At 37.6% G+C, this 26,259-nt stretch overlaps 1 protein-coding gene across 4 annotated transcripts in view; it reads right to left on the bottom strand.

Annotated features, from left to right (window-relative positions):
* Positions 1-26,259, bottom strand: part of YAP1 (Yes1 associated transcriptional regulator) — a gene marked incomplete at its 5' end in the record, with an annotated part of 114,514 nt that overhangs the window by 34,450 nt on the left and 53,805 nt on the right. For all 4 annotated transcript variants that reach the window (XM_081098749.1, XM_081098750.1, XM_081098751.1 and 1 more), the window contains one exon: positions 4,404-4,517. In XM_081098749.1, the coding sequence (XP_080954875.1) occupies positions 4,404-4,517 (114 nt within the window). The remainder of the gene's footprint in view (positions 1-4,403; positions 4,518-26,259) is intronic.

Raw genomic sequence — 26,259 nt, 5'->3', positions numbered from 1 at the left:
CCGATCCTCCTGCATTGTAAGTAGTTAATAATACAGCCCACAACCAAATACTGTACTGACAATAACTAGGAAAGATTATAAGAGGGTAAGGAAAACAAAAAACACAAAACACCCTCGCTTTTAATGCATGGATATTAAGAAATTTACTTTAATAAAATTCAAATGATTAGATGTTGACATTCTATCTACACAAGACTCCATTAATAGAGTTAATTCCTACAGCCTTTAGTGTTTTTCTTTTTCACACCTCTAACAGAACAGACTTAGGTATTTAACTGGTCATTAGGAGCACTTTCATCAAGAGTAAGATATTACTCATAACTATCAGAAATATTTGGTCTTGAAAAGAAAGGTTAATGAATATCTAAACAGTTAAAAATTGTAATAAACCTCTATTTATGGAAAATATTTAACTTTGATAAGATATGCTGAACAACTTTTGGCTTTAGAACTTAAATTATATATAGACATATATTTACTTATACACATATATATTTACTATATATTCTTTTAATTTCATTTCTTAATATTTCAGGAAATTCTCTCTCTCTCTCTCTCTCTTACACACACACACACACACACACACAGACACTCACACAGAACATATAAAGTTTTGTGAAATTGAAACAAAGGACCAAAATCAACATCTGGATTTTAATCACCTTTGACAGTTCCATGAACAGAATTTCTAGGCACAGAATTGTTATTAGGAATTAAAGGATATTTTGTTTTTGCCATACAAGATTGTTCATTACTTCCTTTAAAATGCAAAAGATATGCTTTTGTCTAAACTCTGGTTCCAATATTTTATTTAAACCAAAAATGTCTTTATCCCAGTGGTATTATCAGTACTTATTTCCAGAAACACAGATTGCTAACACTATTTAATGACTTTTTATATAAACAATCGGAACAACAACATTACATTAAAGATCAGTTCATTGACTATCAGTGTTTTGGAGTAGATCTTTTATTCTGAAGAACAGAAATTCTAATATTTTTGTGTTTTCATTAGGGCTTTTACTGAAAAATATTCATATGACTGTATCATAAAAAACTGATTCTACAACATACAAGAAAATGTTTATATCTGAGACTCCATGTTTACAAGTATAAAATCTCTAGGAAAAGAGTGTTTATATGAAATAATGTAATGGCCTTCATAATGCTTAAGCATCAGTTCTCTTTAATACAAGTTTAAAAACATTCTTAATATAATTCCGTAAAAACAAGCAAACAAGAGCCCTCCTTTTTTCACCCAAAGCCAGTATCAGTGAGTCCTTATTGCCACTTCATGACTTGTTACAAATCATTAATAAATTCTCTAAAATAATATAAATGTTAAAGATAATATTGGTTTTAAATGTTAAATAAGAAAATCAGATTAAAAAGAACCAATCCAGTCTTCTTTAAATAATCAGGGGTAGCATAGATACATAGCTAAGAAGAGATAGAGAATAAATCAAAATCTGGTTTACCAACTTCTAGTCCAATTCCTTTTCCACTTGATAGCCACTGTTCAGTTAAAGCTGCAGCAAAGGAGACTAATGGTGAGGAGAGGTGAGTTCCAAAATCAGAACCAGTCCTGGAAGACCCCACGGCTTCCCATATCAACCTTACTGCTGTGCTCAAAATTCCTTTTACTTGGCTTCTCTTAAATTACCTTGCAGCTGAACGCCTCGGGTTTCTATCCATGCACAAGGCTTAGCCCTCCTGGCAAGATAATGCAGAGAATGATCACTCTAAATAGACAAATGGACCTTATTTGGGGAGATGTATTTCCTATTAAGTCACTGACTTCATATATTGCTTTTTTATAAAATTTCTGACTTGCTGAGAGTGAAATGAGAGCAAGGACAACTTCAATAAAGGGGTAAAGTTTACCTGTGATAAAGAAATTTCTCCCTGTTGTCTACTGGTTCTCCTACTGGTGTGACCCTCTCCTAGAGAATATCACTTTTAAAATTCTAATAAAATGTTAAACAAAAAAAAATTTAAAAATAAATAAAAAGAACCAATCCACAAGTTACTATTTAATTTCCTGAGATATATGGATTATTAACTTCAAGTGAAATATGAAGAACTGATCAACTGTTCTAACATAATCTAAAGCATCTGATAAAGAATAGAAATATACAAGAGACCAGTATTTGAAGGAGCTGAGTGATAAAGTTAAGCTTATATATACAGAGGTGTATCATCCATTCTAAATAAAAGGTTAAAAGACACAGGTCAACTTAATTTAAGCTAAGAATTGGCAAATATTTTAATACAGATTTGGGGTATATAGGAAAGCAAACTCCAAAACCATAAAACAATATCATATCATTTGTTTGTGTCTGCAGGGCTCAGAAGGTCAGAAAGGGGATAGTTTATATTTTTTTGGCAGAGATAAAACACACTCCACTATAGAACCTCAGATTTCAAGGAAAACTCGTTCAAATTCAGCAGCTAACAGCTTGTCTCTATTCCCTGTCACTCTAGAGCAGAAAAACCCACACTTTTTTTCTTTCCTGCCCCCTTCCAGTTACACTTGAGCTCTCTGACTGAAAAGGTCTGGAACAGATTAAAAGTTGGACTACAAAATAAAAAGCTTTTGGCATGTTGTCAAGCCTGTCTGGAATACACATACACAGTGGGCCCAAAAAGGGAAACTAAAGGCACTAAGATAATTTTATGAAGCTCTTTTTGGCATATCTAATGGTATGATTGTGTATATGTATGTGTTGGAGGTAGGGAGGAAGCATTTTTTTTATACTTTCTCTGATTAAAACAAAAGACCACGCTGTGCGCCTAATTAATGGATCTACTTTAAGCTCACAGCGAAGTTGTTTTATTTCACTGTTTAACTGAAAATACTTTAAAAAACAACTTTGTTCCAATTTCTGATTCTGTAGTTAGCTAAGAGTTAATCATCATCTTTCATAACCCTATGTTGGGGGTGGGGTGGAGGGTAAAAAAAAAACCCACAGTACCATTTTAAAAAGTTTCCAAAATGTGGACAAGTTGAATTCATTAAAGATGATTTAAGGAAACATGGCTGTTATCGTTCCAGTCCATACAAATGGCAACCTTTATTAAATTCTCTACCTTACTCGGTTTCCTGTTTCAACCACAAGGGCTTATTCAAGTATTAAACAGAATCTGAAGTTGCAAATTATTAACATGCCATGTAACTTTTTTAACACCCAAATAGGTCTTGAAGTTCATGAGGGTAGCATTTAAGGCAAGCCGAATATCTGTCAAAATGACAGTCTCTGCCCTGATCCCATCTTTGACTTTACTTGAATAGGGGGTGCAATCCACAAAGCTGGCCAGTTTAGGGCAAACCCCAATGTTGGGGTTGCTTAAAGGTATACATAAAGACATAGGAGAACAGTTCATAACATTCCTGACAGGGAAGTTAATTTTACCCAACCAGCTCCGGGCTGTTCACTCGCCCCCCCCCCCCCCCCCCCCCCCGTGTTTTGATGGCATTCACAGAGTTCATTCCTCTTTCCCATAAGGGCCCCACAGTTGTTGTTAGGTCAACCCCTGTAAAGCTTCAAAGGTTCCGTGTCCGCTCAGTCTGACCTACTCAGTGATCTGCACATTGTTCTCATTTAGCTGCATTCAGTCCAAGACAAAAACTTCGAAACCACAATGATCTGCTGCTTTTTAGAGTCATTTTTCCATGGCTTTGGAAAAATCTCAGAAACCTAACTGAAGAAACTGAAAACAGTGAAAAAAAATTGGATAAAAAGGCATTAAAGCGCTTGTACTATTATCAAAATGTGCACATTTGTAAGAGTTTTCCTTCGTGCAAATTAGTGATTCGGTCGTGTGATTTGGAGAGGAGTATGACTTTGCTTTTAGTTTCCTAAATGTAAAACAAAGGACCATTACTTAAAAAAAAAAAAAAAAAGGCCAGACGCGAAGGGAAAAATGCTGTCATTGGTCTTATTTCTAGGGCAACAGGGTACCTCAACCCCCCGCTTATGACAGAAGAGATGACAACACCAGGCCACACAATGGTACTCATTACTCTCTGAAAGTAAGCCTCAGCAGACACCAGGTCACTGACAAAAGCTGGTACCCAGGTTTTAGATGCAACAAGACAGCCTGATTATTACTCTAGAAAGATAATTTTAAACAAATCACTGTGACTCCCAAAAATGTGAAAGGAACAGTGATTCTAGTTAGTCAGCCACCACAATATTCCCTCAATCCCCTAAAAAGCTAACTTAGATCTGACTTTCTCAAGTTTAAAGTGAAAGATATAAAATAGTACTAGAAAACTTGGGTGAGCAGTCATTTTTTAATACTACAAAACAGTGCAATTTTATTTAAAAGTACCTTCCCAAATTCACATACAAAAAATTATAATCAAAAATAACTAGAAAGGTTTTGAGATGAACCTTTACCAAAACGAGGGTCAAGCCTTGGGTCTAGCCAAGAGGTGGTCTTGTTCTTATGGTTTATATAGTAAATTTCTCCATCCTGAGTCATGGCTTGTTCCCATCCATCAGGAAGAGTACCTATAAATACAGAAAAAAAATTACGGTTTTTATTTGGTGCACCTAAAAAAAGTGGGAGGAGTACTAATTAAAAAAGAAAATACACCTTGAATAAAACAATTCATTAAAACAACCTATACAGCAGGTTCTTCTCCACTAAAAAGAAACTACCAAATAATAAAATCTACATTCCCCAAAGACACAGATGGAAAAAAATCAGATTTTCAAAAAAATTCCTTTGGAAGTCACGACCCAAATAATAATTATTACTGTTAATACAAGACACAGAGTGTTACAGCTCAGGTACTACCTGCCAAACCCAGTTTTGTGACAGTACCTTCCTAGGGACTCCAAGGTTCTTTAACAAGGAATACATGTGAGTGTTTTCAGAATATCTGAAATATCATACAGTCTGTTTAATATAAAGCACACTTAGCTAAGTCTCCCAAGCTTCATTTATTTCCATTATTTATGTGATGGGCTCACACCAAGGAAACTATAATAGAGAAAACTATAGTTTAAAAAAAAGCTTATTTTTAAGCAGCTCGGAAGTTGCTATGAGATGGGAGTTGTGGCTGAGAGTTTAAGTTTGTCAGTTTTGAAACAGGGTAGGTTAAGTGCTAAAACTGTTGGAAGGCAAATTTCTCAGAAGCAGCTGTGGAGTGAGGAAAAACGTCTGGGAGATAAGACTAAAGAACATAGCCAATCTAAGATTATTCTATCTTTGTGAGGGTATGGAAGATAGACAATTGCTTTTGGTACATAATAGCTAAGAAAAAGGCTATTAAACTACTAAATTCAAACATATTTCCTCCACAATTCCTTTTCTCCCCCTTCCACTTTCCTTCCCCACCAGGAGTCTGGAGAGGCGTGTAAATTGGAAACAGAGTCTGAGTAAATGCCTAAAATTTTTCTATCAATGGACCCACATGAATTGAGTGTTACTGTGTGCCAGTTGCTATTCTAAGTATACTAAATACATTAACTCATTTAATCCTTACAACAACCAATGACATACACAGCAGTATTAACTACATTTTAATGAGGAAACTGAGGCACAGAGTGGTTCAGTCTGGTACAACCTCACAAAGCTAGTTAGTGTTAAAGTGATACTCAAACCCAGCAGCCTAATTCCTGAGCTGTTGTTCTTTATAACTACACTAGTGGCCCAGTGCACGGATTTGTGCACATTGGAGAAAATTAACTAGAAGAAATATTTTAAGATCACTCTTCACCCTTTCTCTATAATAGAAGTGTCAGAGATGAAAGAAAATTAGTAAAAGGTATATGAAAATAATATAGAAATTGATTAATAAATAAACAACATGATATAACAAAGATTATGTAAAAACAAAAACATGATATAAAAACAACATTGATAAAAACAATGACTGATAAATTGATTAAACTTATTCTAATATCTCCCTGTATACCACATTAAGAGTAAAAACACTTTCAGAGTGCTTGACTAATTTCCCTTGTGAAATATTTACAAGTTTAACTTTAATGTCACAGGCTCTTCAACTTTGATGGCTTGGTTCTTATTGAATAGAGAAGATTCCAACGCGCGTAATTAAATTATTGGGAGATTCCACAACATTATGTGTTTAATAATTCTTTGTGGAGAAAACACCAAAAGGGCAGGAATAAAGTATTAGGTAGACTGTTCACTGTGAGCTTTAGAGAACCAGAACGATATTCCATTGTGCCAATAGTTGGTCTTCAGATACATTCCGTCGACAACGCTGGCTTCTTTCAGCTTCAGAGGTATACTGTACCAACAGCTGTTCTTCAGACATATTCTATCGACGATGTCATTGTTTCAGCTTCAGAGGTACGTTGTGCCAATAGTTGGTCTTCAGATATGTCCTGTTGATGACGCCAGCTTCTTTTAGTTTCAGAGGTACACTGTTGTGCCAATAGTTGTTCTTCGGACATATTCTGTCGACGATGTCGGTTTCTTTCAGCTTCAGAGGTACGTTGTGCCAATAGTTGGTCTTCAGACATATTCTGTCGATGACGCCGCTTTCTTTCAGTTTCAGAATGTCAACAAAAACAACCAAATTCATGAATGACAATGACAGATCGAAACACACGCATGTGATTGGCGTCAGCAAGAGCTTTATATGTATCGTGCATAAAGTCAACCTTTATTTTTAAATTGCCAGTGCGTGTCATTTGTACCGGCCAGTCGGTTGGTCATACGGTCGGTCACTTAGCCATATATATATATATATATATATATATATATATATATTTTATTCATGTCCCACATCTAAGACCAGGGTTCTTGTGTAAAAACACAAGCTCCTTCTTTCTACATTGATAGACTTATGAGTGATGCTGAATAAGTAACTTTGGTAAAACAGACCATTCACACAAGCCCATGGGACCCAAAGCCCTAATTCTGGACCAGTTTCATATGTATCAGGAACAGACCCATTTGTTACTAGACTGTTATCAAAAGATTTGCTTTGACAAGGGGCAAAATCTGGTTAGGAAACACAAAGATGCGTGAAATCCTAGAGAAGCCACTAGCAGTGGTTCTCAACCTTCTGGACCTTTAAAACAGTTCCTCATGTTGTGACCCCCCAACCATAAAATTATTTTCGTTGCTACTTCATAACTGTAATTTTGCTACTGTTATGAATCGTAATGTAAATATCTGATATGCAGGATGGTCTTAGGCGACCCCTGTGAAAGGGTCGTTCGACCGCCAAAGGGGTCGCGACCCACAGGTTGAGAACCGCTGCACTAGGGGACGACAAGACCTGCCCCCAGGCCTGGATGTAGAGTTCTATACATAATGCTAACCATGTCCAGAGCTGGAATTTGCTGAAAGACATCCATGTTTACTAAAAGGTGAATGGAAGGAAACTTCTCTTACACGTTCAAATCAAACCACTCTTCTCAGTAGCTTTCATGGCCACGCTGGGCTCTATTTTCCCACAGGAAGGGAGAACCCCCAAAACTGACTGCCAGTGGTTTGTTACCACTTTTAATTATGAAGATGGCTCAAATGCAAAATCCTTTTGAAAAGAACTAAAATTCTAAGTTCCTAAAATATGGTGATGAATAAGTCACTGGATGCCTTTGGAAGCTTCAACTCAATTCCAGTAGACATCATTATAGCCTCTAAACCTGACTGAATACGTGGTGATTCTCTACTTTTTTAAAAAATAGCATCACCCCTATCTGCTCACCCACTTCAGCCTGTAGATGCCACTTACGTTCTCTCTGACATGTTCTAGTCAATCTCTAAGAACTCAGCCATCAATAGATAACAGCTCTTTTACCTTACCCCAGCGGTTCTCAACCTGGGGGTCGCGACCCCATTGGGGGTCGAACGACCCTTTCACAGGGGTTGCCCAAGACCATCGGAAAACACATATTGAATATATAATTACATATTGTTTTTGTGATTAATCACTATACTTTAATTATGTTCAATTTGTAACAATGAAAATACATCCTGCATATCAGATATTTACATTACGATTCATAACAGTAGCAAAATTACAGTTATGAAGTAGCAATGAAAATAATTTTATGGTTGGGGGTCACCACAACATGAGGAACTGTATTAAAGGGTCGCAGCATTAGGAAGGTTGAGAACCACTGCCTTACCCTATTAGGCTTCCTTCCTTGGCACCTGAGTGCTCAGCTCCTGCCCCATCCCAGTGTCTTCTATCTAACACCACCACAGTTTTCTTCTTACAATATTATCTAATCAACTTTTATACATCACTCAATGCCTTTAAAAACGTTTGTGTCCCTTGCTCTCTCCCATTAAAAGGAAAATGCCAGGTGGACTCATTTTTCTTAATAAGTCTTCACACACCCAATTCCCACCACCACTCCAACTTTTCCCAAAACTATGCCACCTCCTTGCATGTACTGTTGTGGTGATCACAGTCTGCCCTGCCCCTTATGAATGTACTCATCTTGCAAGAGAAAGAGCTCAAGTGTCACCTCTTCAATTTAGCCCTGCCTGATTACTTCACACAAAATTATTACTTTCCTCTTCTACTCTGTATTAACATTTAACAGATAACACTGTCAGTACTTGTTTATATGTCTGTCCTCCTGGCAACAACCAAGTCACTCATATTTTAACTTGTAGGCTAGTATCTGAGTAATTGCTCAATAAATATTTAATGGATAAATGTCCTGCCTTGTAATACTTTGAACTTTCTATAAATGAGCTGAAAATTATGTAGTACATACACTATTTTCAATTGATGTTTATAAACAGAATATGTGAATGTTATTAACCCAGTGCCTTTTACTCCTTAAACTCTGTGTTCATAAATGTATTCATTTTTACAACATGTAAATTTCAAAAATGTTAAAAATTGCAGAATTGCAAAATAAAAAAAGCAAAAATGTCTTATAATTTACTCCCCAGAGGGGAAACTAAACAGCTTCAATTTTGCAATAGGTTCTGGATTTTTCTTGTGCACATTCTACAACATATGCACACCCACTGATGTCATGCTCCACCTGTACCACACCACTTTATTCACTTAAGATAGTATGGGCATCTTTTCTTCATAGAACACATAGGTCTCTCATTCTTTCTAATGGCTTTATAGATCTTACTGTATGGAGATATTACAATTCATTTATCCCATCCCTTTCCGCAGTATTGGATACCAGAGTTGTTTCTAAATTGTTTTGCTGTTACAGCAGTGGAAGGCACAACTTCTGGGGGTACCGAGGGCAGCAGCACCTCTGTCACTCCTGGCTCCATCACCACCATCCACAATGGTGACATTATCACATCGAAATCTACAGAATGGCTCTCTGACCTAGGCACTGTTCTTATCCCTGTCACACAGACGGAGCACAGGGACTCAGAAAGGTCACTTGCCCCAGGGAGAGGAAGGAGTTGATCCAGAGCTTCTGATTTTAAACCAAAGAATACACTGCTTCCCAAAGATATAAATACATTTCCAAAAACTTATGCATTAAATTCAAAGTGGAATAGTGACTTTATCCCTTTATATACAAGTTTAAATCACTAAATATTTATATGTCATATATCAAGTATTTATCACATACAAACCATTAAGTATTTAGTATTTTACTAAAAATAGTGGAATTTAAGTCCTGGCCCTGTGGCTCAGTTGGTTGGAACGTCATCCCATATACCAAAAGTTGGCAGGTTTGATCCTTGGTCAGGTGCATATGGGAGGCAACCAATAGATGTTTCTCTGCCACATAAATATTTCTCTCCTCCCGCCTCTTTCCCTTCTCTTCCCTTTCCTCTCTCCAAAAATCAATAAACATACTATTGGGTGAGAATTTTTAAAATTAAATTCAGGAAATTTATTACCAATACTATTTTTATAGACCTAAACAATAAAAAACAAACCTCTAAATGCATTAATTTTAGAAATGAAGATATAAAGGAGAGACAAGCCCAGTACAAATAAACAGTGTAGTAATTGCTGCCCATTTTCCTACATTTCTAATTAAAGAATTAAATTATATAAATTATATGCATATAAAATAGATTACCATACAATTAATTTTATAATCACTCACATTTAAAGCAAAATGTCTATGCTAAACAGAAAGGAATGCTTTATATATTAATTTATGCTTTTCATTTACCACTCTGGCAAAAATACAAAGTGGGCAAAAGTAGGTTTCGTTGTAATACAAATAAACAATACAATAATTAATAAATTACAAGAATAAATTGTGTTTTGTATACCCACGACTATAAACCAACTTTTGCCCACCCCTGTATAATGTTATGTGGAGAGAAAGGTCCAAAACTGGATGTTTTCACTATGTAAAAGGAAAAGTATGGACCAAAGGCAAAAGAGTAAATAAGGAAAGATTACTATTTAACAGCTTTGAACCACATGTGAATCCTTAATATTAGAAAAAGGAAACTAAAAAGAAATCTTCAACCTTAAATGTGAATTAAATAAAATAATACAGATCTGGGCTTTATTTAGGGGATTTTTTTTTTAAAATTTTAACAGTCCTTAGAAATTTAATGACTAAATAAACATGTTAAACTAAGCTAACTGTTGAATAACCATGAAAAGCAGGAAAAGCAAGAATGATATATTTTCTGAATTGGGCTAGAGGTAGAATGCAGTGAGGTCAGTAAGTTCAAGGGGGAAATCTGGGCTTCCCACAAAATTAAATTTATAAGAGGAGACATCACAGGGATTGATGCCTTTGAGTTCAATCTATATCCTGATGTTAGTGCGTCATAAATATTATAATTTCTCCAATATGGAGTATATAAAATGAAACAAATGTAAGTAGAAACTTTTTATTTACAAAACATGGTCTAAAACAGTGGCTCTCAAACTTAAGTATGTATCAGAAACATGTGGAAGGCTTGTTAAAACAGATACCCCAACTGAATTTCTAATTCAATCAGTAGGGAAGGGGTTGGGCCTGAGTATTCTAAGATGATGCTGATGCTGATGCTGATGCTGGTCTAAGGAGCTCACTCTGAGAACACTGACCTAAAATACCAACTTAATATTCTTTACCTGGTAACAGAAGTGTTTCTGAATTTAACTTACAGTGTTTTCTTCCAGGCTAGACTGTGAAATATCTGAGCACAGGAGTATATATTATGCATTTTTCTATTTTATTGTCTAGTAGAGTGCCTACTACTCAGAAAGGGTGGGTTATAATAAATGTTGGCTGAAATTAATGCAATCAAAATGAAATTCAATTAAAATCCTTTATTTATGTTTATGAAACAAAGTATTCTGTTTTATCCTTTTCATGTAAATTCAGATTCTCCATTATTTGGTACCACTTAAACAGAAGGTACTAGATATAGCAAATTCTTTTTATTCAGGAAGTGTTTACTGAGCCCCTGCTATATTCACTGAGAATGACACCTTTAAGCTGAGAGCCAACACAATCCAAGTCCAAGGATGCGATGATCTGGGGCAGGAGCATTCCAGTCAGGTGAAACACTGAGGCCAGTATGGAGTGGACAGATACAAGAAATGAGCTACAGTGGTCCATTTTGTTTCTATCATTCAAACTGGACCAGAAAAGAACGAGTAATACCTAAAGGGAATTGCCAATACTAAAGGGCAATACCGATTTCTCCAAACTCATGGACAAGTCAAAGCAGGCAATAAACGTTTTCTTTTTTTTAAAAAATATATTTTATTGATTTTTTACAGAGAGGAAGGGAGAGAGACAGAGAGAGTTAGAAACATCGATGGGAGAGAAACATCGATCAGCCGCCTCCTGCACATCTCCCACTGGGGATGTGCCCGCAACCCAGGTACATGCCCTTGACCGGAATCGAACCTGGGACCCTTCAGTCCGCAGGCCGACGCTCTATCCACCGAGCCAAACCGGTTTCGGCAATAAACATTTTCATCCCATATGACATCCACACACACTAAAGGTAGGCCTTTAGACATGGGAGTTTTTCCAGGCTGGAATATCATGCCTGGCCACCACGTATCAACGTCTTTTTGGAAAAGAGGAAGAAATATAAAATAGGCTCTGAATCAAGAAGGCAGTGAGAGCCCGGCCAGCATGGTCCAGTGGTTGAGCATCAACATATGAGCCAGGAGGGCACGGTTGGATTCCCTGTCAGGGCACATGCCCAGGTTTCAGGCCCGACCCCCAGTAGGAGGTGTGTAGGAGGCAGCCAATTGATGATTCTCTCTCATCATTAATGTTTCTATCTCTCTTTCCCTCTCCTTTCCTCTCTGAAATCTTTAAAAAATATATATTTTAAAATATATATATTTTAAAAACACAGAAGGTAGTAAGAAAGAGGTCAGCATTTCAATGAGATGTAACAGGGTAAGACATTTGAATTAGGATAAGCAAGAGAGTGGTAGGCTATATCTAAAGTAATTTGTAAATCAGAATTACTTATTCTTGAGAAAATAAATTTTTATATAGGATTTACTACTACTGGTTGTATAACTTATCTACTAAAGCAAATACTAACTTCCTGCAATACTTTTTATTTATCTTTATTGTTTAAAGTATTACAGATGTCCCCCGCCCCACACTGATTCCTGCAATATTTTAAAAACAAATAAAATACTCCAGGTCATAACAGTGAAGGTGACTCAACTTCCTGCTCTTGCCTAAGGACACTCTTGCATTAGTAATGACTAACAACCATCTGCAATATCTAATCAAACAAGAAAGTCTTGATTACACCACAAGTTAGATGATCAATCTCTCCCTCTCACCTGTCCCACAATTCAGGAATAAAGAAGTCACCTCATGCCCTAACTGGTTTGGCTCAGTGGATAGAGCGTTGGCCTGCGGACTCAAGGGTCCCGGGTTCGATTCCGGGCAAGGGCATGTACCTTTGTTGCGGGCACATACCCAGTGGGGAGTGTGCAGGAGGCAGCTGATCGATGTTTCTCTCTCATCGATGCTTCTGACTCTCTATTCCTCTCTCTTCTTCTCTGTAAAAAATCAATAAAATATTAAAAAAAAAAAAGAGAAGTCACCTCAGGACGCTGAAAGTTTACTAAACACACCATGATGAGTGGTTCAAAGTATAGGATTCTGAAGTGGTTTCCTTAGAATGCAAGGAGCTGGAAAAATAGATGCAATGATCTGGTAAAGGTATCTAATCCTGATCAGTTTCAGTTTTTTGACATTCTGGTCTTTTGCATTTATGTTGAATCACAAACTGTTCTTATTATACGCAAGGCATTGTTCGAAGGTCTTTGTTAACAAATATTAACTTTTTTAACAGCCCCTTGGCACAGGAACTATTATTATCCTCATTTTACAGACGAGGAAACCAAGCACAGAAAAGCTGCCCAAGATTACTTAGCCCAGGGTAGTTAAGTGGCAGAGCTGGAATTCAACCCCAGACAGTTCTAGTTCTCTAGAAACCATGTTCTTAAGTACCACACTGCAAATATGACAAACATTAATCAAAAGTAGTGTTTTAAAAAAAGTTTTCTCTTCCTAGAACTTTGATGAAATCCCATAGCTTCAGTCATATTCGTGTAGGTGATTCCTACATCTTTAATGCTTCTCACAGGGTCAACAATGGTCTTTCTTCTCCACCCAACTAGACATCACAAAGTATGTCCAATATTTTAGTGGATCATACTTCAAAATAGCAATTGCTCAAATAAAACTTTATATGTGGACTTTAATGTGGACTTGCACATTTTCATGACTAATTTTTAATAGTAGCCCCCAAATTGGTCTTAATCAACTGCAAATTAAATGTTGTAAGTGCGCCAAGATCATCTTGCCTCACCTCCTCTGAGGAAGTAGCTCTCTAACTTAGGGCTCTCCAGAGCCCACAGGAAAAATTTTCAAATCTTTATTGGGTCATTCAAGGTCCTCTATAGTCAGGCATTACATAGACCTGTGTAGGTCCTGAAAGCATTCATTACTATTACTCAAACCCCTCCTAAGGACTCAGTCTTCTTTTGGTCCTTCAAACTTCTCCTTGCCTCTCTCTACGACTTCCCTGGAGGAAATCTATCCACCCTTCCTACTTTGCTAACTTCTACTCATCCCTCCCCAATGTGAATGCCACTTCCTCAAGAGGGCTTTGCCTAAAGTAATTTAGTGATTCATTCCATGTTTAGTGCTCCCAGCTGCATGGCTGTTCACTCCTGTCTGTCTAGTGCAGGCACTTCACTGCGCTTCACGTTATTGGTCTTCACAGATGTGTTGTTGTTTTGTTTTTGTTTTTTTTACAAAAGGCAAGGCCCCTAGTGGTCGGCAAACTCATTAGTCAACAGAGCCAAATATCAACAGTACAACGATTGAAATTTCTTTTGAGAGACAAATTTTTTAAACTTAAACTATATAGGTAGGTTAGGGTACTCCTAAGGCTTAGGAAGAGCCACACTCAAGGGGCCAAAAAGCCGCATGTAGCTCGCGAGCTACAGTTTGCCGACCATGGCCTTACACCAGAAAAGATTAGAACTTTCTTTATTGAAACACACCTCACTGCAGTGGTATGGAACCAAACACATAGTATATCCAAGGTCTGCCTGTACTTAGCAGTGTCATGGACTTTTACCTCCATAGACATCCCCGATGCACTGCAGCCCCAGACTGTTTCCTCCGGCCTCCACTGTTTCTACCCACTGAAGTTCGATTCTATACTCATGGTATTTCTGTGAAGCTTTTCTCAACCCTATCCTACCAGTAAAACTCCTCTCTACCTATCAACTGAAATTGCACTTTTGATTTTTTGGATGCTTAACTGCAGGTTGTCTTTGTTTTTCCACACTGAGTTAAATATAGACCAGGTAGTATTATGGGAAGAATTTATCATTCTGCTCTAGAATAGAGAAAAAGAGTTCTTTTTTTTTTTTTTTAAATAATACTTTTATTGATCTCAGAGAGGAAGGAAGAGAGAGAGAGAAACATCCATGATGAGAGAGAATCATGGATTGGCTGCCTCCTGCATGTCCCACACCGGGGATGGAACCCGCAACCCAGGCATGTGCCCTTGACTGGGAATCGAACCGTGACCTCCTGGTTCCTAGGTCAATGCTCAACCACTGAGCCACGCCGGCCGGGCAGAGAAAAAGAGTTCTTTTATTTCAAGAATGGAAATATTCAATTTTGCAAGGTTGCTCAGGACAAAATGGCAACATTAGCAACTATCACCAGGTCAGATTGTAATACTTTGATCTGCAGAATTAGGCTTTTCAAAATATGATACAGGAACTAAAATATATTTAACCCCGACTCCTAAATACTGTAATGTACAACAATTAAATATTACTGTCACCAAGCATGGGACAAGTATGTATAAATGCATTTATTAAAGAAAAGCAGTTTATAAAACCTGCTTCAGAGTGATGGCCAGCTCATCCCCTCCCCACCACCCCGAGTTCAGGTGTTCTCCCATGTCTTATAGGTAGCTAGAAGATTCTTCTGCCAAACTACTAGAACATGCTGATGAGCCCAAACTCCCTGCAGACCACAATGAACAATGTAGTAGATGAAGACTACTCTGGCCCATACATATGAGGGCTTTAGGTGGGTATTCTGGCACTGCTACTTACCTGCATTCTGCTCACTAGCATACTGTGCCCCCAACCACTGTGCTCATGTCCCCTTCATAGTAGATGCTTCACTGTACCCTAATCATTTACCTAAACACACACCCCCCACCCCCAAATCAGGCTCTCAGGCTTGCAATAAGCACTTTGACTTGTTTTGTCTTGGAATCTCTGGAGCTCAGCACTGCCACCAAATACAATCAAAGTTTGTTGAGCTGAAATAATGAAGAAATTAGCCCAGCTGGCATGGCTCAGTGGTTGAGCATCAACCTATGAACCAGGAGGTCATGGTTCTATTCCCGGTCAGGCACATGCCCGGGTTGCAGGCTTGAAAGGGAGGGAGGGAGGGATAGAAACATCAATGATGATAGAGAATCATCAGTTGGCTGCCTTCTGCATTCCCCTACTGGGGATTGAGCCTGCAATCCAGGCATATGCTCTGACTGGGAATCAACTGGTGACCTCTTGGTTCCTGGGTTGATGCTCAACCGCCAAACCGCACCAGACTGGGCTAATCCCCCCACTTAAAAAAAAACCAAACAAACAACTTACTCAGATTATATCACTTCTGTGTTCAAAATTTACAAGTCCCCGTATAATGTGGTTTCTGTGCTACCTTTCACCAACTGTGTTCTAGCTGCAGTGGATTCTTTGCTATTCCCCAAACATGCCTCAGCACCTTTGAATGGCCTGTTGTGTTATGTATGACACATTCCTCCCCTTTCTCCCAGATATCTGCATGATAGTTCATTCAGATCTCTGCTCGAAAGACATCAATTACAGAGGCCTTCACTGGAGAACCTATCTAAAATATCTCCCTTTAACAAGTTAGGTTTATTTTCCTCTTTCCATTTTAACTATCAGACACATGTATTTGATTATATTCTGTATTCTTAGGATTTAGAATAGTGCCTAGCATATATTGAGCATTCAATATTTGTTGAAGAAATAAGTGAACCTTTGGCTTTTTAAAGCTGTCTTCTCTACTCTCCTGACTACTGATTCACATGTTCCTCATCTATTTCCTCAGCACTTGGTATATATGTCTGTCATAACATTTAGTGTTATAATTATATGGAAAAACTCTTTTAACTTGACTCTTCAATGCCCGTGGCATACAATGCGGAGTACAAAGGAGGGCATTTTTGTGGAACCAATGCTTTAGAAAGGAAACGATTCTACTGTCTCAAGGTGAAACTATGAGACTTTGTGAAAAATCATTTTCCTGTTTGTCTGTTACAGCTGAATGAACTTCCTAGAGAAAAAGGCCAAGTATAAGCTCTGAGAACTTTCTAATACACAACTCTTCAGTGCAACTTGATACTTCTAGATTTTAACTTAATAGCTTAGAATTTCAGTAAATACATTTAGCTTTCTGTTAAGCTCATTTAGGCTTTAGAATGTACAAATACAGCAATGACTTTTTGTTAAAATTTTAACCTATAAGAAGTTTTACTACCTTCTTACCTTATTGAGATCAAAAGAAAATATTTTGGAAAACTCTTGTCTATTGTTGCAGGATTTTTTTCATTTCACTGATGCTGCCTATATATGGTAGTCTATGGATATCATTTTTAAAGAATTAGCATCTTAATCTTTCACACAAATATTCTTCCTATGAGTCATAGTTATTGTAGCAATAGAGAAACTAGAAGGATTTAGAAATCAGTGGGGAAGACAAAAATAATATTCCAACACTTATCAAGAGAAGAAATAAAATAGACATTTATTTGGTCCATAAATGTAAGTAATTTGTAATCTCTTTCTCATCCTCTCTACTCCAAAGCAAAGTTTGCAAAATTCTACAAATAATCACAGAAAAAAAGTTGAACAGGGACATTTCTATTTTTAAGCATCACTATCTAAGAGAGCTGGTGGCAATGATACTAATATATCAAACATTTTTTCTTTATACTCTTTAAATAATGTCCTTTTACTCTTCTAAGTTAGTTGGTTAAAATAAAAGAAGTTTATAACCTTTTCTTCATTAGGTTCAGATATTTACACTAAAACCTTAGTAACTTTCAGAATTCAAATGAACTTACCAAACGATTACTTCAAATACTTCTAATAAATTTTTTAAAATATTTATTTATTCTTTAAGGTCATTTTATACATCTTTCCTTACTTTAGAATATAATTTCTAAAATAAGCTAAGAAAGCAGGTTATAATCAAGCAAATAACTAGTAATCTGAAATAAGCAAGCAAATAACTAAGTATATGAACATCATACTCCCTATCACATTTGACATTTAAATAATTATTTTGGATATTATAATTCTCAAATTGAAATGATCTTTTCAAAAATGGAACAGCATAAAAAATACTGCTATGAAGCTACTGAAAAACCAAGTAACTTTATACATCCACCTTTCAATTAATTTGGGTTTCTTCATTAAAGGAATGAACAAATGAATTCTTTAAAAAATGTAATAGATTATACAAGCCAATTGTTTTGCTAATATATTAAGAGGAGGAGGGGTGTTTACTTTAGAAGCCCAGCTGAACAGACTCAGCATAAAGAATAGCAATTTATCAGCCAACAACTATTGTTCCATTTGCCAAATGTTGCTGCTTTGCCCAGGTAATCTAAGTTTTTTTTTAATCCTCACCAGAGGATATTTTTCCATTGATTTTTTAGAGAGAGTGGAAGGGTAAGAGGAGGGGGGGTGGGAGAGGGAGAGAGAGAGAGAGAAAGAAACATCAATGTGAGAGACATTCATCGACTGGCTGCTTCCTGCACACAAGCCTGCAACTGAGGTATGTGCCCTTGACCAGGAATGGAACCCACAACCCTTCAGTCCTCGGGCCAATCCTCTAGCAATCCACTGAACAACCAGCCAGGGCTGAGTTTTAATATTATTTAGAAAATATTGTTAAGTTAAAAATCATGACCAAATCACTTAACAACAAGTGATCCCCAGCCTGGCCGGTGTGGCTCTGTAGTTGAGCACTGACCCATGAACCAGGAGGTCACAGGCAGCCGACTGATGATTCTCTCTCATCATTGATGGTTCTGTCTCTCCCTCTCCCTTCCTCTCTCTGAAAAAAATAAAAACATTTTTTTTAAGTGATCCCCAGTGGAGAGGGTGTGAAATGCTCTCACAATCAGAATAAAACAGCCTATTAGCTGCTCTGACATGAGTGGCATGCTTCAGTAAGCAGCAAAGTCAAGAATCCATCAATATTAGAAGGTGCCACTTGGTTTAAGAAATACTTCAGAACTACAGTACTAAAGAAGATATAATAATTGAAAGCTAACGTAATTTGCAACTTCATTGGGCATTCTCACTGAATTATTTTTTTCCATTTCACAAATAAACATTTTTATTTTCATAGTCCTTACATTTTATTTATAACTTTTATTAAAATGAAAGGTGCTAGTCCTATTTTTAAACCACAAAAATGGTTCTTGTTTCCGTATTAGTAATCATTTTTCAGGAACTTAATCTTCAACAAATCAAAATAAACTATACAAAACAACTGAATTTCTTAAGAATTAGTTATGCCCAGCTAGTGTGGCTCAGAGGTTGAGCATCAACCTATGAACCAAGAGGTCAAGGTTCAATCCTGATCAGGGCATATGCCCGAGTTTCAGGCTGGATCCCCAGTGTGGGGCATGCAGGAGGCAAGCTGATCAATGATTATCTCATCACTGATGTTTCTATCTCTCTCTGCCTCTCTTCCTTTCTTTCTGAAATCAAGTTTTAAAAAAGAATTAAAAAAAAAGAATTAGTTATATTAATTCTTTTTTTAAAAATATATTTTATTGATTTTTTACAGAGAGGAAGGGAGAGAGATAGAGAGTCAGAAACATCGATGAGAGAGAAACATCGATCAGCTGCCTCCTGCACATCTCCCACTGGAGATGTGCCCGCAACCCAGGTACATGCCCTTGACCGGAATCGAACCTGGGACCTTTCAGTCCGCAAGCCGACGCTCTATCCACTGAGCCAAACCGGTTTTGGCAGTTATATTAATTCTTGATTACATGCTTTTGCTTTTTACTATTATCCTCTTTCCTGTGGCTACCTTTTCATAATTTATCTAAATTTCCAAATGAGAAAAAGGAAACCAATTTTGGTTGAAAGATAGTTAGGATAGGAGCTTGAGAGTAACTAATAAATACAAGCCTTTTAATACCTGGTTGGAGTGGCTCAGTTGGTTAGGTGTCATCCCATTCACCGAAAAATTGCCTGTTTGATTTCCAGTCAGGGCACATACCTGGATTGTGAGTTTGATAATGGTCTGGGAAGATATGGAAGGCAACTGATGTCTGCCTCTCTCTCTTCTCCGTGTTCTTGGATGAGGATTAAAAAAAATAATAATAATACAGCCTCTTACTGCATTCATTGCTCTGATATTGGGCTTTGTTATAATTTTATTCCTATAAGTACTGTTGATATACTTCAGTAGAGCCTCATTCCATATACTGACTTCAGATTGACAATTTCTATTTTATAATATTTAAAAACTTTTAGAAGAATCAAAAACATCTTGACTCATGTAAATTCATGTAAATGTAGCCCTAAAGACAGTGTGCTAACAGATTTTAAAATTATCTATACTAATGAAAGCCTACGTGGTCCTTGCAAGCGACATCATCACAAGAAGGCCGCCACAGGATGGCCACACGCACAGTGAGGGCGGGGCCCTGTGGCCGCTCTGCGCGCTAAGGCCTGGGGGTCCTGCAGCTCCGCACTGTGGAGGAGGCTGGTCCCGGTGTCTCTGCCGCCTCGCATAGAGGAGGCGAGTTGCGGCAGGGGAGGGCAATTGTAGGCGATCAATCTAGCAGGGAGGGCAGTTGAGGGCGACTGGTCTGGGCCGGCAGGGAAGCAGTCAGGGGGCCATCAGGCTGGCAGGTAGAAGGGGTTAGGGGCAATCAGGCAGGCAGGCAAGCAGTTAGGAGCCAGCGGTACCAAATTGTGAGAGGGATCCCAGATTGGAGAGGGTGAAGGCTGGGATGAGAGATACCCCCCCCCCCAACCCCCGCACAAATTCTGTGCACTGGGCCTCTAGTTTTAAATAAAGAAACAGTGGCTACCAGTTCATACGAACTGATTAAACTGAAAACTATCCAATCAGATCATAGTTACTTATCTATTGTATATGCAATATATTATACCAAGCACTGTATATTGTTAATAAGTTCTAACTATGTGCCAAGTACCTTAAATAGTATCATGTAATCTTCACAATAGCCCTGTAAGTTCAGTGTTATATTATTGTTATCCCCATTTTCCAAGTGAAGAAACTGAGGTACAGTTTGTCCAAAAATCTTATAGGCAGTAAGTGACAGGTTGGATTCAAATCCATGTCCACCAGACTCTCAGAGCCCTTGATCTTACTCCCTATTCTAGATTCAATTTCAGTTTACTCCAAAATGAAAAGTAGAACTTCAAAGTTTGTGACCTACAACACATGAAGTAGAAATTATCAACTCCGAAAACCTGCCGTCAACTTTCCAACTCCTCACATGTCCTTATCCTTTACTGTGCTTTTTAAAGTGAAAAACCCTATATGTTGTCATTTTTACATTTCACGTCTATTCTCTGTCATTTTCCCTGGTAAAAAATTCTCTTTCCCATCTGGTCCCAGAGATTTACACAAAGCAGGAGTAAGAGAGCAGGAAACATGAAGGCAGTTCTGCACTATCTGGCTGCCTCTCAGCATTTCACCCGCTGCAATGAAAAGTGTTTAGCACATTCCTCTAACATGTATCATCTGTCTCCATCAAGAAAGCATTTTCTACACCCATCTTGAGGTATTTCCTAGGAATCCCATGCAGGTTTATCGGGAAAACTGAAAGTGCTACATTGGTAGGATTTGGGCATTGATTTAAACAATGATTTTAAAACATAAAAATAATGAATCTTTTCAAATGTACAGTAATGATAACATTCGACTTTAGTCTATTATCAAAGTTATTTTTTAAAAAAAATATATTTTATTGGTTTTTTTTAAAAAATATATTTTATTGATTTTTCACAGAGAGGAAGGGAGAGGGACAGAGAGTTAGAAACATCGATGAGAGAGAAACACCGATCAGCTGCCTCCCGCACATCTCCCACTGGGGATGTGCCCGCAACCCAGGCACGTGCCCTTGACCGGAATCGAACCCGGGACCCTTCAGTCTGCAGGCCGACGCTCTATCCACTGAGCCAAACCGGTTAGGGCCAAAGTTACATTTTTAAAAAGCATACATAACTGGGTTAATTGATTTTGCTTAAATTACATCAGAGCTTGTGATTTTTAATTTTCCTAAACACTCTTTGGTGTCAAGTTATTTTTGATTTATCACAGAGTATACTTTCCTGACTTTATTGTTGCTTTAAGATTCAGCAATCTTGTGGGTCATTGTTAATAAGCTACTACTACAAAATTTAATGTCTTCATATAAATAAATCTGGTTAAAGGAGAAATACCACTTTTCTATCCCTAAGACCTTATTTTCTAATGTCTAACAAAAACCACTAATATTTACCTGTCAGTATGTAGATCTATTTTATACAGCTCCAAGCATACATCAAAAGGCTGTTAAATCAATACTCTATAAGCATAGAGTAGTGCTTAAAAAAACTTAAAAAAATTTTTTAAATATATTTTTATTGATTTCAGAGAGGAAGAGAGAAGGAGAGATAGAATCATCAATGATGAGAGAGAATCATTCATCGGCTGCCTCCTGCATGCCCTCAACCAGGGATGAAGCCCACAACTCGGGCATGTGCCCTTGACCAGAATTGAACCCGGGACCCTTTTGTCTGCAGGTTGATGCTCTATCTACTGAGTCAAACAAGCTAGGGTAAGCATAACACATTTAATAGAACTTCTAAAGGGCAATCATCTCAAATTTAATTTAATAAAATAGGGTTTATACACATATCATTACATATTTTAATGGAAAGTAAAATAGAACCATTCTTACTGAATTATTCAAAATTCCTTCTATTTTTCTCTCAAATTCTTTTCAGTCATTTATTTGCCAATTAAATGGACAGAGAATATAAATTAATCTTCTTTAAAGGATCTAGTTAAGTCTTGCCTTTAGAACCCTTTCCAGTGCATCTTTATTTGTACTTACTAGTAGAATTTGGGCATTCACAAACTACAGGTCTCCAGTCCAGCAATAAAATCCATCCTTTCAACCTCATGTCTTGAAAAATGACTTCTAAAACCAAAGTATACTGATCATTTTGGCTAAACAGAATTATTAGACTGAATAAAAGAAATAGAATTTCTTAAAATCTTAGAATTGAAGTGAAACTTGAAAGGTCATTCAGTCAAGCCAAATATTAAAAAGTTAGGTCTGGAGAGTCTACAGAAAAATGACAGTATTTTATTCCTATGACATTCAATCCAAAGCATTTCAACACCATGTAGAAATCCATTATTTATTTTTAAACTTAAATGTCCACTGCAATGAAAGACAACAATCTCAAGCATGTAATTCAGAGTAAAATGAGGTATTTACTATATCGATCTTATCAATAGCCTCAACTTGATTTGGTAGTTAAGCCATTTGTATTTGTGAACAAACTTAGAATCCACACTTGAATTTTCATATATATTTAGCAGCTTATTCTTATTTTAAAACTTTTGCTGACTCGTTTTCTTTTTTACACTGTTTCAGTTTTACTTTTAAAAAACTTTTTGGTTTCACTAAATCTTTAATGGTCTTATTGATTTCAGAAAGAGAGGAAGGGAGAGGGAGAGAGAAAAATCGATGGATTGCCTCCAGTAAGCACCCAACCCGAATGTGCAATACCTGGATGGAATCGACTGGTAACCTTTTGGTGCACGGGACAATGTTCAATCGAGTTACAGGGGCCAGGGCTCTTGCTTTCTTAACTGATCATACTGTCTGACCTTCCCATTAAAGAAAATGACCTCTAGTGTCCTCGTAAAATACTCTTTCTTCTTTAAGGTACAGTGTCCATTTTATCATATACAAAAATCTCTCTCTCTTTTTTTTAAATATATTTTATTGATATTTTACAGAGAGGAAGGGAGAGATATAGAGAGAGTTAGAAACATCGATGAGAGAGAAACATCGATCAGCCGCCTCCTGCACATCTCCTATTGGGGATGTGCCCGCAACCCAGGCACATGCCCTTGACCAGAACCGAACCTGGGACCCTTCAGTCCGCAGGCCGACGCTCCATCCACTGAGCCAAACCGGTTTCGGCTACAAAATCTCTTTAAGCAAACATCATCCCCACACCCATCACCTTCTGTAGAAAGAGTTCTCTAGTATGTTTACTGATATTTTAAAATAGTGACTCCAGTGCATTAACAGATCTTATCCCATCTGTTTTCTGAGGCTTTACTCTGTCACTTACCCTAACCCTAGTCACATGTGGACTAAGAGCATGGGCTCTGGAACCCCACTACCAGAGTCTGAATCCTGGCTTCTACCATTTAAAAGCTGTGTTATTTGGGGAAAGTTACTCAAGCTTTCTCATATGTAAAGTGAGCCTAATAACAACACTTAACTTAAATGGCTATTATGAGAATTAAATAAGACAGTACAAAATAAACTTAGCAGAATGACAGGCATATAAATACGCTTCTTCTTATTTAACTAGAGGGCCCGGTGCATGAAATTCATGCATTGCTTGGGGGAGGGGGGGTGCGTGCGCTCACCCTGGCCTGCACCCTCTGGCAGTCCAGGGCCCCTCGCTCCTTAATGCTTGGCTCACTGCTCCTTAGCTCTGCCGCGAGAGAAGCTCCCACTCCCACTACCGCCGCTGTGCTCACTAGCCATGAGCCAGGCTTCTGGCTCAGTGGCACTCTCCCTGTGGCAGCACACTGACCACCAGGGGGTAGCTCCTGCATTGAGCGTCTGCCCCCGGTGGTCAATGCATGTCAGAGCAATCAGTCGTTCCACCGTTTGGTCAATTTGCATGTTATCCTTTTATTATATAGAATTTAAAAGCCCAAGCGACTGTTATGACTGGTCGACCAAACAACAGGTCGCTATGATGTGCACTGCTACCAGGGGACAGATGCTCAACACAGGGGCTGCCTCCTGGTGGTCAGTGCTCTCCAATAGCCAACCTCCCATGGCCGGCCAACCTCCACAGTCCCTCCCACTGCCAGCTGGCCCCAATTGGCCCTGATTGCCAGTCAGGCCGAGGGTCCCCACCTGTGCACGAATTGGTGCATCGGGCCTCTAGTCAGGTATATAAATGTCTTATCACTCTGTTGTACATATGAAACTAGTATAACATTTTATGCCATCTGTAAATAAATTAATTTAAAAAATACAACTGTTAAGCATGCCTACTAATTTATATGCAGTATATAATAAACACATTTCATATTTTACAATTAAAATTTAGAGTGGAAATAAAATATGCAAATATTCTAAAACCAATTTGATATATACTTTCGATTTTGAACATAAATTTGAATAAAGATTTCCATTTCCACTGACCATTACCATTAGAAAATTTAATAGGAAAAAAACACCCAATGTTCCAAAAGAATAATAATTAACCATTCTAGATGTAAAATGCCTACTCTTCCAATAGGAGAGTAGGAATTATTTGTTACTAATTTCTTAGGTATACTTTTAGAAGGAGCATGACAAAAATGAATAATCTCAATCATCTTCTTTGAGCTATAAATACAACTTGTATTTGGAAATCTGATAATTAAAAAGAAAAGCTTCCAAGTAAAAATATTAGTTAATAAATACTTGCATAATTTTTGCTTTTAAATTTTAAAATTTAAATGTCACACAGATTCTGAGAATAAGTAAATGAATTCTTATTAAAATAAATTAAAATGGAAGATTTAAGGAATGAATCTTATTTCAAGAGTTTATGTAAACAAAATTTATAACAAGAAAATCTCATTCATGAACCTTGTCTACACCTACATTTTCAGCTTTTAACTCTTTTTAAAAAAATATATATTTTTATTGATTTCAGAGAGGAATGAAGAAGAGAAACATCAATGACGAGAGAAAATCATTGATCAGCTGCCTCCTGCATGCCCCACACTGGAGATCGAGCCCACAACCTGGACATGTGACCCGACAGGAATCAAACCATGACCTCCTGGTTCATTGAGGTCGACACTCAACCACTGAGCCAGGCCGGCTGGGCTGTTTTTTAACTCATTAGAAATGTGTTTAACCCACCAAAAGGAAGAGGAGAGTGTGACAGAACAGTAGAAACATTCCAACACACTGGCATCATCTTCAGGGGCAAAGACATTTCAAATTCTGCACACTCTAAGGTCAAGGAATCCTCCTGTCAACCAACTGCACCACCCTCCCCACTTCTATCAATCCCTTTCCAAAGGCTGCTGCTGCTAAGAAAATCTATAGTGTAGCTATAATATTAAGTTGGTCAGTTTGTTGGATAGGGAAGATGTATGAGCTATGAAGATACATCGGTGAGAACTGCCAATTGCTGTTGCCACCTGTGCCTTACACTAGGGCACTAAGCAAAGGGGACAAAGTGTGGGAAGCAGAGGAGTGGTCAGAATCCAGCCCAAATGCCTCAGTCCCTGATGCTAGGCATGGGGTTGCATCTGCCCAGAGGAAGGGCCACCTTTTTCTAATACACACAAAGATGCATAATGGAGTAGCTATGAACTTGAGCCCATATAACAAAGGAGAAAAAAAGCTAACAGTATCTAACTTACTAGGGAAAAAGGAAATAAGCCTTTACTTACTACCTATTAATGTACTGTAATAATAGTTTTATATGTACTGTATCATTTCGTT

This window comes from Myotis nattereri (genome assembly GCF_964212035.1).
Source record: "Myotis nattereri genome assembly, chromosome: 9".
Lineage (NCBI taxonomy): Eukaryota > Metazoa > Chordata > Mammalia > Chiroptera > Vespertilionidae > Myotis > Myotis nattereri.
The sequence above is the reverse complement of the archived record's forward strand: the minus strand, read 5'-3'. Positions and strand labels throughout refer to the sequence as shown.